The sequence below is a fragment of the Schistocerca piceifrons genome, chromosome 7 (genome assembly GCF_021461385.2).
Source record: "Schistocerca piceifrons isolate TAMUIC-IGC-003096 chromosome 7, iqSchPice1.1, whole genome shotgun sequence".
NCBI classification, from domain to species: Eukaryota; Metazoa; Arthropoda; class Insecta; order Orthoptera; family Acrididae; genus Schistocerca; species Schistocerca piceifrons.
In genome coordinates this window covers 516,554,992-516,570,079 of record NC_060144.1, presented here as the reverse complement: position 1 = coordinate 516,570,079, position 15,088 = coordinate 516,554,992, and the positions used below count along the sequence as shown (strand labels likewise).

Here is a 15,088-nt window from a genome sequence, read left to right as displayed (position 1 = left end):
AATCTCCACTGTGACACCCTCATGTTCTTGGTATGCTATTAGCTATAATTACAGGAATACTCTTCACATGGAGGATGGGGGGGGGGGGGGAGAGAGGGAGAGAGGGGGAGAGAGAGAGAGAGAGAGAGAGAGAGAGAGAGATATATATATATTGGAGAAAATCATGTTCTTAGGAGGAGCAAGCTTTACAGCAGCATATGCTGTTAAAAGCATAGTGTGATTTTCTTTTTCATCATTTCCAACATTGTACACAACTTTCTTGCACTTTTATTTTATCACATTTTTCCCTTGAGAATGGAGAAGAGAGAGGAAGAAGAAAAAAAAGAAAAAGTAAGCGAGCTTTCATAAGAACTGAAAACTCTACTTGTGTCATTTGTTATTTTCAAAATGTTACTCTCTTTCCAAATGCTGTTCTATTTCTTCAAACCAATTCTGAATGTCTCAGGTTATTACATGTTATTTACTGTACATTGTCCAGCAATACTTCCGTTGTTACTGGATAGTTTGTAATTTGGCACCGCCTTTGTACCACTGGTATTGTCTAGTGTACTTTTGCAGATAAGAAAATCGACTGGACTAGAATGTCCTGTCAGTATAGGACAAATTCAGACAATATGGAACTTTTTACACTAAATTTGCAATATAATGTCACCCTTGTCTAACACAGATTGTAGCAGCCATTGGGGTGCCTGTCTGGCCAGCTTCTACAGCTTTCGCTTTCAGGTTTGTTTTTTGCTTGGGCCATATCATGACAACCAGTCATTCCAGCGATCGACACCATGTCAAAGACTGGAACCAAGATTCACAGAAATAAAATTCCATGGTTGTAATTCATAGTCTAATTAATTTTGCTCACTGACATGTTTTGAATTCAATTTTAAAATAAAACCATGGTACCAGCCATTATTTGGGTGTCAGACTGGAAAATTACAGTTTTAAGGCACCCCAACCTTAAAATTAACAGCTGTGACCGATGTTATTTTCAACAAGTTCCTTCACTTCCTACATCATCATGGATCAGTCCAATATAATATTATTACTACACTTAACTATCAAATGATACGAGTTATGCATTTAAGAGGAGCCTTAACGTTGGCCTTTGTGTCTGTCTCATTTAAATGTATTTCTTGTCTCGTATCGAAGACTGAAGCAATGTCAAAAACTGGTGCTTCTACCTTATCACTCAGTTAAAATACACTGTGTCATGTACAGGCGTTAATAAAATTATGGCATTTAAATTTCTGATCAAAGAGAGCCAAATTCGTAAGTGGATGTTGCAATTACAGTGTCAGCATATATGCAGATCGGTAATGCATCACTTCAGATAAAGAAAAATAAGTTTTTCCGTTTATAACTACGTAATACTTTAATAGTTCAGTTGTAATTTCTGTTGTCAGTAAAGATACCCCTAAGCAAACGATGTCAACTTTTTTTCAAGACACGTCTTCACTGTTTTCCACACTTGATTTTCCGAATGATACCTGTAGTTAAAAGCTTTGGCAACCAAGGTAATTTGTTGAGCTCCATTGAATCTTAAATAGTATTTTAAAACGGGCAAATAAGTAAAGCACTCATAAAATTAATAGTAAACAATTTATAGGTCAGCATGTCAAACTTCCAAAACACACTCGAATTTAGGAATTTCATAGCAGAACTGTCACTGTTTTTTCTCACTAGATTAGAAACACTTCATTATGTTGAAGTGTAGATATCTAGAACATCCAATATAAAAGACTTATCAGGGCGCAGAACGAAAAACATTTTCATCCGTGTTTTGACGCTTCGTTTTTCGCCAAATTCAGATATGGCGGACACTCAATGATATAATCTTTGGCCGGCACGCGCTAGAGCCATCTATCGGTAGGTCCGGTAGTTGAGCATCCCTCATTTCTGGTTGGACTCACGTGAGACGTAGCTCGTAGCTGATTTCAGTTGTTACCGTTGACCATGTGCAGCAGCAACAGTAATGTTTTTTCTGGGGGCGAGGTGATGCAAAGTAAGATTATTTGTTAATTAGTTGTAAAAAGTGTATGTTAATTATGGGTGAGAATATAGAAACTCTATTATATATTTGTTATTTTCAGACTACGATCTAGGTCGGAAAGATTTCGTGTATATGAAGGAAATGGACGAAATTTTCGAAAAAAAGACCAACATTTACCCGGAGATTTTGCTTGATGGTGCAAGTAAGTTACATTCGATACTTCGTGCAGTCATCACGTGAATTTCTTCAAGAGACTTGGTTTATAACGATTTTTGATGTACATTAACGCAGTGCTTTATTTTCTTTAGACGTTGTGGCGGAGGCAGCGACCACCAACCAACCAAGCGACCAGGCTGTTCCAGGTCCATCGGGATACTCGACGAAGGTTAGTTTTTCCTAATTCTCACTCTGACTCTGGAAAGTTTAATTCTTTGAGCGAAATATGCCTACTGCTTGCTGAGACTGCATTTTATGACTTTCATAACAAAGCTACTAAAGTATCTTGAAGTGCTTTGCATGGAGTATTTTCCAAGCACATGATATCTGATAGTTTCATTCGTACTGTACTAGCTGTTAATTACTAAATGCTAAGAGTCCACGTGGGTGTGAGCATTGCAGTTTCATAGATTTTTGTTGTATATGACCTTCCTATTTTTTGTATCCTTCAATTTATGGTTTATGTGCGTAAGTAATTTTTCAGTTCATCCTCCAAGGTAACTGGAGGTATCAATTTTGTTTTACAAATATCTGTAAATATAAAATGGTTTGATTCATATTTGCAACATCGCGGTCCGAAGTTATGCAGTTTGTCAGGTCTCTCAGTGAATATTGTGGGAGTATACTGGATGTTTGTGTGAACGTTTTTCGTTTTCAATGCATTCGTTGTTAATTTCATTCAAATTTCAAGCAAATATGACCACAGTTTGATTTGTACACTATTAATGGCAATAATTTAATTGGTTAGAGGCACTGTAGTTTTCATTCCTTAATATGTGTGTTACCCTTTTTAAGTATTGCAGACATCTCTAATCTACCCCTATTCCTTCTGGAGGTATTTACATTAAACTGGTTTATTAGTTATACGAAAATTTTTTTCAGTAACAAAATTTGTGCCTAAAAGCATTGCTATTTGACTGTTCATTCTCTCTATCCAAGCAAATCTGATTTTACTCTGTATTTTTTAGTGTCTTCTTTCCTGTACTAAATTATTTTCATCGCTGGGTAAGTGCTAACATTACTATGATGTAATACTTCTCTATGCCATACTTATGCATGAGCATGTAAGCAATTTTTGTGCATGTTAATATTTAAGGACTCTGCAAGTACATCCACCCCTCCTCACAAGAAGCTTAAACTGAAGAGTCGCACAGTAAGAGATTTCCAAGAAGAGAGGAGCAATTATTTACAGGAGAGGCTTGAGATGGAGCGGGAAAGACAGAAAAAGAGAGACGAGAGGGAGAAAGAGAGGCTCCAGTTGAAACGGGAAAACTTGGAACTGAAACGTGAATGGATGGAAGTTAATCGTTCTTTGCTGAATGCAACGTTGGAGCATAATATGCTCCTCAGGAAGTATTTTGAGGCTCGGATGAGTTCTCTTACAAAATTTCATTTTTAAATCTTTTCTTTATATTGTGCCCTTTCAATTTTTATAATTTATGTATCACAAATATTGCTAATTATATCTTGAACTCTCTGCTAGATACCTAAACTTTAAGTAGTGGTTTGTTAGTGATAAGTGTTGGAATTTGATAGGTATTTACCACTTGCTCTATTGCTGATAAAATGCATGGCAGAGGGTGTGTGCCATTTATTAGATTTTCCCATTATGTTCATGTAGAAGTGCCTCTGTGTGAGCTGTATTTGGTCTAATCTAGTCTCGATCCCTACAGGAGTTATGTGTAGAAGACTAGTACAGTCATTTAAAGCTGTTTCTTAAATCTTTGTGAGTAGGCTTTCTTGGGACACTGTGACTGTTAGTCTACCAGTTCATTTAAAGCATCTGTGACACTTTCATGAATCCACCATGTGACTATTTGTTCAGTCTGTATATTCAATATACCTCTTTGTTTGGTTATGAGTCTCTCACTCTCAAGCAATAGTCTAGGGATGGTGGCAAAAGTGATTTATAAGCAATCTTCTTTGTAGACTGATTGCATTTCCCTTGTATTCTACAAATAAACCAAAATCTGATTTTTTTTTTAAAATGTCTGTCCCCAAATAGATACTTCGGTCAGTTCGGGACTGTGTGGCAAGTCATTCTTTCATTGCTCTATTTTTCCTCCAGTATTTTCTCATCGTGTCTTCCCTTCAGAACAGCTCACACTGATCAATGCTTCTGCGTTTGGAATCCTAAATCTGAAACCTTACAGGGGGTGGGGGGAGAGCTACTTTCATTTATAATTAACTGCTAAGATATTGCTTGTTCATTTGTTCCCACATATCTGGAGATAAATTTCTTAGGCTGTTTTCATTTGTCCTGTTTAACTCAAAAAAAAAAAAAAAAAAAAAAATTCATTTACTCATTTTTTATATTGTCATTTGTTTTAATGCTTTGCATGTTATTGGCCCTAAGAAATTTTAGTCACGCAGTTTCTTCATAGTTTTGTTATATTACAATTAACTGCTAGGCATTAATTTATAGGTCATTCATAGTGAAGCACAGTTGTTTTAACCCTTGTAAAATTAACTTTGCATTCATTCTGTTCTATTTTGTGTATAAATTTGATATTTTTCTAATTAATTTATTGAAATATCTTCAGAGTTACTTGAACTTTCACCTATTTGACCATCATTAAGTTTTCGATGTAAATTAGCTTTTATTTTCAGAGGTTGTTCTGTGGGATTCAGTGGTTACTGATCAGAGATTTCTAAATATAGTACAGCAGAATTAGGTGCAAATGCGAGGTAATTTAAAGTTCATTATCTTCCCATCCAGATAATCCATGAGACTGATTTACAGCTCCATGACTAATATGCAAATCCCAAACAAGTGCCTGGCAGCTAGTTCCACTCGAAGCAAGTGGGGAAAAATTAACTTCAGTCAATTTGTGTGTGTTCAGATTTATTGTTTTCATTTCTGTGTTGTTGCACATATTTTCACATTTACAGGAGAAAGCTGTCATTTCATGACATCCTCATACCACAAAGTACCTTTAATTGTTGCCACGCAAACTTGCATATGACACACCTCTCTATTTTGTAATACAAAATGAGCTGCCTTTAAACCTTTTTGGGGTCTTCAGTCATAAGAATCCCATACTGTGAAGCAGTTCTGTGGCAGAGGATGGACAAGTGTACTGTAAGCAACCTCTTTTGTGGTGCTGTTAAATCTTCAGTGTCCTGCCAATCGGATACAGTCTCTCGTTTGCCTCCCCAACATTTTCTCTGTGATCATTAGCTACAATGTTAGGAAGAGTGCCTGGGACTCACAGTTTGGTCATCTTTCCATATGTTTATTATTAAGTACCTAGGACATGTCACCCATAAACTAACTTATATGACTAATTACACTGTTATGGATTTAAATTTACTCACACCAAAATTAGTTGATGCAGTAGTTGTTTGAGTTTATTATAAATGATTTTACGAACCACATATTCCGTATTGTGTTAATCATTTCTTCAAATTGCATGCTTTGTCCTGTTTCCTTACTAAAGTCCTTATGAGCTCAACATCTTGTCATGCAAATGATAGGGTGTTGGCTCATTGTTTTTACAGGTTGAAGCTGAGGGCATCAGATGTCGCGTCTGTGAAGAGCAACGGAGGAGTAGTGATTATAAACTGTAATTTTGAACTGTGCATTTGGTGATTATAGTTTCAGTGTAATTGTGGCTTGTCTTTGTGTTTGTAGTTAAATTGTAATTGGGAACTGTGCATTTGAGTATATTATAAATTTTAATTGTATATTGTAACATCCCACCCTCCTCTGCCATCCTGATCTGGGTCTTCCATGGTTTCCCCAAATAGTGTCAGGCGAATGCCAGGATGGGTCCCTAAGTCCATGGCAGTTGTTCCAATACCCTTTGTATGCTTATTTATAATATTGGAACAATTAAAGTGTTAAAAAAATGAAACTCAGCTTTTTTAATTCCTGTCATTTACCACCACTCAGTGACCTCATTTTATGCTTATAATCAGTATATTTTACAAATCAGTGTTAAATGCCTATTTGCATTTGTTTTCCTGGTTTGACAATCAGTTAAACATTTTCTCAAAAGTAGTGTGCAACTTGTTTGGACCATATAAGGAGTGTAACTGATCAGACTGCAACTTGTACCAAACCAAACTCTAGATACCACACCTGCCAAATGACAAACTTTCGGCACTTGACGACTGAAGTGAAGCTTTATATTTACTGTAAATTTGTTTTTTGGTTGACAGTTGACTCTTGAGGATTGATACTGTGAAGTAGAAAAGTATTTTGGCCAGATTAAAATTCCAAAGGTCTCAGGTTCAGTCCCCAGTCCATTGTAAACTGTAAGGCCTCTTGTCTGTTCAGATGTTGGAGGAAGGCAATGGCATGTCACAAACATTACCATGCCAAGTATAGTATAGTTGTATCCAAAACAATATTCAGATTGACAATTGCTGTTCAGCTAAATGAAGATGTTTAGCAACTGTTCCTGCACATTTTTTGTCTTGTTTCCTAGATGGGTACTGTGTGCACACAATGCCTGGGCATCACTTTTGAATCTAGGGCAGTTCCACGAGTCTGGCTTTATTTTATCACTTTGATGATAAAGATCTCGAACCATTATACAACAATTTTACTCTATTTCATACATAAACATAATTTTTGTAATAGTGTATTACATTGGTCTCATAACACAATAATTCAGCACACCTATTTCCAGAAAAATTGTTATGGAGAGGAATTAATGGGAAACAAAATGATATAGAAGATACATGCCTTAAATATTTTACTAACTAGATTTTAAAAATGTAATTTTGGGGGATTCTTTTGCAGTAAACTACAAAGGAAGTTGTTAATATGAAGGCTATATTTTAATGGCGTAGGCAATCTATCTCAAATTGCAGCACAGCCAACATATACTGAATTATGTGCAATCTCATAAGAGTCAAGGAATGTAAGTCACTCTGTTATAATTTTGTCATTCTGGTACTCCATTTCCATCATTCTATTAGAAAATATTGTTAAAACATACTTCTTGTAACTGCCATGAGACTATTTATCTCCTGAATCTGTATTCGCATGTCTATTTTCCATAGGAAAGCAACATTTAGGGTTTTCGAGTAATAGGAGACAGCAATAAAAACGTCAGCCTGGGGACCTTAACAATTAAATAGTTGAATAACAGCTATTGAAATGTATTGGCTCAAGAAACATAGTTCTTCATAGTTGTTACTATATGCCTTTCCAACGCTTTAAATAAAATAGTTTTCAAGGGTAACTAGAAGATGAAAATTTAGGTGAGGTAACATTTGTTCAGTTCCAGCACTTCTCAAAACAAGAATGAAGCTTTGAAGTAAATGTATTTTTTAACAGAACTGGTAATCGCATGGTTTGTCATGGAACAGTCCTCTTAACATTTATAAGGCAGGGTAGGTAGTACTGTACCTTGTTGCTGACAAGTGGTTAAAAAAATAGTTTTGCATCAGTCACATATGTTATGTAGCACCATTGAAAGTGAATTGCCTTTGAGAATCCCACACTCACATGAGTGAGCCCAGTTAATGTTTAAGTTGTAGGACAGTTCTTTCTACCAATTTAATATTTGCATGTCGTGTGAAGTGTTGAGCATCAAATGTTGACCTGCAATGGATGTAGTGGCAGTAGACTGGCTATGATGAATGTCACACAAATCTTGGATGGAATGGGTACTATAAATTGAGAGAAAAGTTAATCATTCTCCAACTAACCTCAAGGGAATTACATGGATTGAAAATGTAGTTAAAATGATATATGTGAAAGATTAAGATGTAGGGCTGCTGCACCTTTACAAAACCACCAGGAGGTATTTGTCTTCTATGTATTGTCATCCACATGGAAAGAGTTGCTATTCTGCAGTACCAGGTATGGATTCACAATCTCAACATCTCAAACATCATGTACTCATGAGTGCACCACTGTAGTATATATTTCAGAGTAGATGTGTGAAATTTCGGTACTCAAGCTAATTTTATTGCATCCTGTCTAAGACAAAAATGTAAAATAAGGGAAAAGCTATTGGCTTAAAATACTTCATATAGTTAAATACAGTGCCATCCCTACAGACAACTGACATGACACACTGAATGTAGATTTACTTGCAGGAACCAAATGTTTGTATTTAAAGCCGTGTTTGGGCATTTCAGCAGCCTTGGGATTGTACTGGTATGTTAATGCTGAAAATTTACCTACTTCTGTTGTGAGATGTGTAAATTTTACAGTAACTTTTCCCTCATGTGTTACTGATTTGTTATTGCACTAAACGTATCAAAAAGGTGTAAACCTATTATGATCCAACACACACACATACACACACTAATAGATGTCTAACACATTTCTATACTTTTGATATTCTTTACCTGTTTTACAGCTAAGTTCAGAAACGGATACCAGGACTGATTTGGGTTAGTACCAATTTGGAGAGTGAATACATTACAATGTTGTAAAATCGAAAATGTGGACCACAGACCAAGAGTCGACTTATCACAAATGTGCTGCTAGTGTCCCTGTGTGCTATGAACAGCTTTGTTGTTATTGTCATTATGCAGAGTAAACACTGTGAAGCCAAGAAACTGCAACTGGCTATTCATATTCTACTTTAGCAATGAATGTAGCCATGTGGCGAGTTAACAATGACACTTAAGAAAAAATGCAAATCTTACTCTATAATATTAATGTAGATAGTGTCATCTCTAGCCATAAACAAATATGTGAAGCATTCAATAACCATCACTGCAACAGCCCCCTACTCCATTGATCAGACACAAAGTTATCACCAGGGACACTTGCTCGATCCAGTCTCACTAGCTGATATCTTCAGTATTATAAAACTAAAAACAAATTCTCATATGGTTTGGATGACAAATGATAATCTGTCCAGAGAAGTGGATCAAAGCACCAAAATGCTTTGCACATTCACACTCATATTTCATTCAATTTTGAGGCATCTCAGATCAAGAAATGATCTGTATATAAAGAACAGAGCAGTGTAAGGCACATGGTAGTTTTACATAACCAAGTGACGAAAAACAAGGGGACAGACAAAAATTCAGAGAAGTAAAAAGCTTCAAGAAATTCTATATAGCTAAATAATTAGTGAATGAGTAAAATGAGTGTCCTGGAAGTGCTTCTTACAGTAGTGTGTTATTTATTAACATAAAATTAAGAACGACATTCAGATTCCAACAACTGTGGTACAACAGCTGTTCACTACATTCTTTGTAAAGAAAATCAATGAAAGTGCTTGGGCTTCCGTGGCCAGCCAGTCAACATAAAAGCTTTCTGGGTATGGTATGGCGTCATAATGTATAAAACTACTGCTGCTGGAGAATAACCAACGTGTTGGCCATGGTTGCAGCAGCCTTCTTATGATGCTGTACCATATCCAGAAAACTTTGGTCTAATACCAATGAAAGTTTACTGAAGCATTTCTTTTCAGGCATTGATAATTTATGAATCACTAAGTTTCATCTGAATGCAAACCCACCAAAATTACACGAGTCTTCAGTTATGTAAGCAACGAGTCTTTCTCTAGAGATTGCATCACAATGATAAAGGATTTTACATCGTAATACAATGAATGCTCAACATATACATTCAGATTATATAAGGTTTATTTGCACAAAGACATTACAATTATACAGTGAAATACAGATTAATCTGTCAATGAACAGTGAAGGACAGCGTAAAATATACAGACATTACAATCACACTGAAATATGAATCTGTCAGACAGTGAATTCCATAAAATACACTTCCTTTATATCATCTGAATTATTTGTACTCTTTACATGATCATCACAACAGCAGTGCATTAAATGATATGAAATTATCTGAATAACGAGTAATTATCCAAGTTTATGAAAAAGATGACATTTGTGAAACTGGCAGCAATGCCAATAAATATCGCAGAAAAGTCTGGTACTTATGCACAGTCAGTGCATTTTTTAGTTCTAGTATGACTGTCAAACATCGTTCATGTTTTACAACTGTAGAATGTTTGTGTTCCAAATCAACATTATATAATGGACAGCATAGTATATCAGTTGCATAGTTTCCTTTCCTTTTGGGAATATGAGCGTAATAGCAGTAACGAGTTCTTTGCCGAGCGAACGAGAAGACTTCATGGTCAATCACCAAGCACTGTAGATCAGATGTAGAAGTGTAGTTGGTTGCTGTTGTCTTGAATTCGCCTGCCAAAGGTTGATATCAGCAAAATGATCTTCAGGAATGACCAGCAACATCTTGGAACAGCCCATCTAGTACATGAAACATTTTTAAATATATGAACACCACACAAAATCTGAATATACCTGAAAAATTGATGTCGTTAGTAGAGACAGGGGTACTTTTTTTATGAAGTCAATGTTCTAACCAAATTAAACTCCTGCTGGACCAGGAGGGAGGGGAGGGGCTGATAGGAGATTTGCAGATCACTGTGTGCATATCAACAACTCAACACTTCTGCTTTACAGTATTACTGGTCTTCTTTCATCCTTAAGCGTTTACATTCTACAACAACTTTCCTATGACATTTATATATTCCAGAATTCAAAACCAGAACAGCTGTTGGCATGAGTGACAAAAGTAGATAATTTAAGGTGTTGCGTAACAACTCAAATCACTTAAAGGCAAGTCTTCTGGTCCAGGTGGTATACCAGTCATGTTCCTTTTCGAGTATGCAGATACAATAGCACCTTTCTTAGAAATCATATACAACCTCTCACTTGACGGAAGGTCTGTTCCTAAAGACTGGAAAGCAGCACAGGTCACACCAATATTCAAGAAAGAAAATAGGAGTAACTCATTGAATTACAGACCCATATCACTGAACTAAATTTGCAGTTGGATTTTGGAGCATATACTGTACTATAACATGAATCACCTTGCAGAAAATGACAGATACATAACCAACACGGATTCAGAAAACATTCTTCTGCAACACAGGTAGCTCTTTATTCCCATGAAATGATGAGTGTTCTCAACAAGGGATATCAGATAGGTAGGACAGAATGAAGTCAAGTTCTGAGAGAAATAAAGATTGAAACAAACCTTCAGTTTCAGAAAGAAATCTAACAGCATAATCCTGCCACATTGGATCAGTAAACATATCTGTTGGTTAAAAATTTACAGGAATCAGCATAATTTTTTTTCCACCCAATTTCATCGCAGTAAATGTGAAATGCCAGCTATCTTTAGTGCATCAAAATATTCGAGGGCTTAGAAGTAAAATTAATGAACTACTTATGTGCATTGATGGATTAGAGTCATTGAACCTAGTTGATATAAACTACCTCTCTGAACATCATGTGACCACTGGTATAGTAGACATGTTAAACCTTACAGAATTGAAGTTAGCCTCTTACTTCTGTAGACAAAATATGGAGAAAGGAGGAGTTGCCACAGTTTTAAATTTAAGAATCTTGACATTAATAAATTTTTCTTAGAGTAGCACTTAGAAGCATGTGCAACAGAGATACAATTTCGTAATAGGTCCATTATAAAGTAACCCTATACAGAGCAGCTTCAGGAAATTTCTACCTGTTTTTAAATGGTCTTCAAGCTTTATTATCTCATCTAAAAAAAATAATAATAATAATAATAATAAAATGAATTTTACAAGCCATATTCAGCCAGAAAATCGTAGGCAAAATTGTCCAAAAATTCAGAGTTTTACTTTTAATAACTCAGCGACTGAAGGTATGATGAATGTGAAACTTGGTATCTCGTAGCCTAACAATGTAAAGTTCTCAAATATACAGTTTCATTTACGTATCATTTTTCCAATGCTGAATAAATTAAGTGAAAAGTTGAAGATTTTGTAAGGAGGTCAGAATGTAATGTTTTGGACCTGAATTTGCAAAAAACTGTGTTCTATAAAACTTATTTCATTATCCAATGTGGGCTATCAATGCTAGATAAATTAAATCAAAGTTGGATGCAGGAAATGCAATGTGAAAAAAATGTAAACTTCGGATTCTTATATCTCCGAGTACACACATGTTGAACATGAAAATTAATACACAATAGATCACTAGCACAAATATGTGGAATGCAACATTTCATTCATCTACTACTTTCCAATGGTCTGAAAATAGGACTCATTTGACACTTCTTTTACCAACACAGTTTTTATTAAAGCTACAAAACTAGTCTCATTCTAGACATGTTTGAAGGAGCCCCCTCCCCTGATTCATGGGTTTAATTTCAAATATGTGATAACAATGCTACACAAATTTGGGGCAAAGTAACTGGAAAAATCGCACTATGAATAAAGTCTTAACTTCGGTTTTTGATATTTTGTTGATTAACGGCTGGATAAACATGAAGCTGTGGACAACAACTTGTGAACATAAAGTTTTCCAATATAAAATGTCATTCATGTACTACTACCCACATTTCTACAAAACCAATTCAAACTTAAATTTTGTAAAAATTACAAAAATACATCACATTCAATTAGCTTCCAGAAAATTTGTTTTCCACACCGGTTTTCGAACTAATCACAGTCAGAAAGAGCATGCTTTCAAGCAGCCAGAAAATCAGGCTCGATTCTTCAATGTATGCTAACAATACCTGAAAATGAGCAACAAATTTGAGAGTTGTACGTCGTTTTTATTTTTAAGTTGATAAGTAACAGCTCACAATATAGCGCTGGTCCATGGTGAGGCTTTCACTACCATTTCAGGAATATGAATCAGCAAACACATCACCATAGGGGTCATGCCCAATAGCTGTGCAGTACCAGCCATGGGTGTGTTTCTTCATCCACATTCCCAAGCCTGTAATCTGCTTTCTTAATTTAGGTTCCAAAGCCGTATGGTACCTGCCTATTTACAAAACCATTTGCTGAGTACCTGAAATCCTCTGTTCATTGTCTGAAGACTACTGATTATTTACTTCAGCCATTTCCATGGTAGACAGCATGTGAGATATGATCACGGCATTATCTCTAAACAATGTCATCATGGACCAATGCAATACAGTGAGATATCACTCGTCAATGAGACACAGCAGAACATGGTCAACAGGTTGTTGAAATCTAGCCTGTTATTTGGGTTCATTCCCTCAAATTTGTCCATAATTTTCTAAAAGCAAGTTGAATGTGACTTATTTTAATTTTTAGAAAAATTAAGTTTGAACTATAGTCATGGGTGATTGGAATTCGAGAGTAGGAAAAGGGAGAGAAGGAAACATAGTACGTGAATATGGATTGGGGCTAAGAATTGAAAGACGAAGCCGCCTGGTAGAATTTTGCGCAGAGCATAACTTAATCACAGCTAACACTTGGTTCAAAATTCATGAAAGAAGGTTGTATACATGGAAGAAGCCTGGAGATACTAGAAGATATCAGATAGATTATATAATGGTAAGACAGAGATTTAGGAACCAGGTTTTAAATTGTAAGACATTTCCAGGGGCAGATGTGGACTCTGACCACAATCTAATGGTTATAAACTGTAGATTAAAACTCAAGAAACTACAAAAAGGTGGGATTTGAGGAGATGGGACCTGGATAAACCGACTAAACCAGAGGTTGTAGAGAGTTTCAGGAAGAGCATAAAGGAACAATTGACAAGAATGGGGGAAAGATTAACGGTAGAAGAAGAATGGATAGCTTTGAGGGATGAAGTGGTGAAGGCAGCAGATTATCAAATAGGTAAAAAGACGAGGGCTAGTAGAAATCCTCGGGTGACAGAAGAAATATTGAATTTCATTGATGAAAGGAGAAAATATAAAAATGCAGTAAATGAAGCAGGCAAAAAGGAATACAAACGTCTCAAAAATGAGATCGACAGGTAAGATAGCTACTGCCTACAGGAAAATTAAGGAGACCTTTGGAGAAAAGAGAACCACTTGTATGAATATCAAGAGCTCAGATGGAAACCCAGTTCTAAGCAAAGAAGGGAAAGCAGAAAGGTGGAAGGACTATATAGAGGGACTATACAAGGGCGATGTTCTTGAGGACAATATTATGGAAATGGAAGAGAATGTAGATGAAGATGAAATGGGAGATAAGATACTGCGTGAAGACATTGATAGAGCACTGAAAGACCTAAGTCGAAACAAGGTCACAGGAGTAGACAACATTCCATTAGAACTACTGACAGCCTTGGGAGAGCCAGTCCTGACAAAACTCTACCATCTGGTGAACAAAATGTATGAGACAGGCGAAATATCCTCAGACGTCTAGAAGAATATAATAAATCCAATCCCAAGGAAATCAGGTGTTGACAGATGTGAAAATTACCAAACTGTCAGTTTAATAAGTCACGGCTGCAAAATACTGACGCGAATTCTGTACAGACAACAAATGGAAAAACTGGTAAGGAAGATCAGTTTGGATTCTGTAGAAATATGGGAACACGTGAGGCAATACTGACCCTACGACTTATCTTAGAAGCTAGATTAAGAAAAGCCAAACCTACGTTCCTAGCATTTGTAGACATAGAGAAAGGTTTTGACAATGTTGACTGGAATAATCTCTTTCAAATTGTGAAGGTGGCAGGGGTAAAATACAGGGAGCGAAAGGCTTTTTACAATTTGTAAAGAAACCAGGTGGAAGTTATAAGAGTCGAGGGACATGAAAGGGAAGCAGTGGTTGGAAAGGGAGTGAGACAGGGGTGTAGCCTCTCCCCGTGTTATTCAATCTGTATATTGAGGAAGCAGTAAAGGAAACAAAAGAAAAATTCGGAGTAGGTATTAAAATCCATGGAGAAGAAATAAAAACTTTAAGGTTCGCCAATGACATTGTAGTTCTGTCAGAGACAGCAAAGGACTTGGAAGAGCAGCTGAACGGAATGGACAGTGTCTTGAAAGGAGGGTATAAGATGAACATCAACAAAAGCAAAACGAGGATAATGGAATGTAGTCGAATTAAGTCAGGCTATGCTGAGGGAATTAGATTAGGAAATGAGACACTTAAAGTAGTAAAG

At 36.1% G+C, this 15,088-nt stretch overlaps 1 protein-coding gene across 6 annotated transcripts; it reads left to right on the top strand.

Moving 5' to 3' along the window:
- The first annotated feature begins 1,877 nt into the window (after positions 1–1,877).
- Positions 1,878–6,057, top strand: LOC124804713. 6 transcript variants are annotated; one of them, XM_047264983.1, is made up of 5 exons: positions 1,878–1,996; positions 2,085–2,186; positions 2,293–2,369; positions 3,169–3,205; positions 5,702–6,057. In XM_047264983.1, exons 1-5 carry the CDS (start codon positions 1,948–1,950, stop codon positions 5,704–5,706), a joined length of 270 nt encoding a protein of 89 aa, XP_047120939.1. In that variant the 5' UTR covers positions 1,878–1,947; the 3' UTR covers positions 5,707–6,057. The 6 variants fall into 6 exon arrangements, with proteins under 6 accessions (XP_047120939.1, XP_047120935.1, XP_047120938.1 ...); XM_047264979.1 differs by having other exon boundaries at positions 5,641–6,057; XM_047264978.1 differs by having other exon boundaries at positions 1,956–1,996; positions 3,297–5,867.
- The last annotated feature ends 9,031 nt before the right edge of the window (positions 6,058–15,088 follow it).

Coding starts and splice junctions, on each gene's coding strand:
- LOC124804713 (XM_047264977.1), top strand. CDS start 1,948: ATGTGCAGCAGCAACAGTAATGTTTTTTCTGGGGGCGAGGTGATGCAA. Junction 1,997..2,084: donor TGGGGGCGAGGTGATGCAAA/GTAAGATTATTT, acceptor TGTTATTTTCAG/ACTACGATCTAGGTCGGAAA. Junction 2,187..2,292: donor GATTTTGCTTGATGGTGCAA/GTAAGTTACATT, acceptor TATTTTCTTTAG/ACGTTGTGGCGGAGGCAGCG.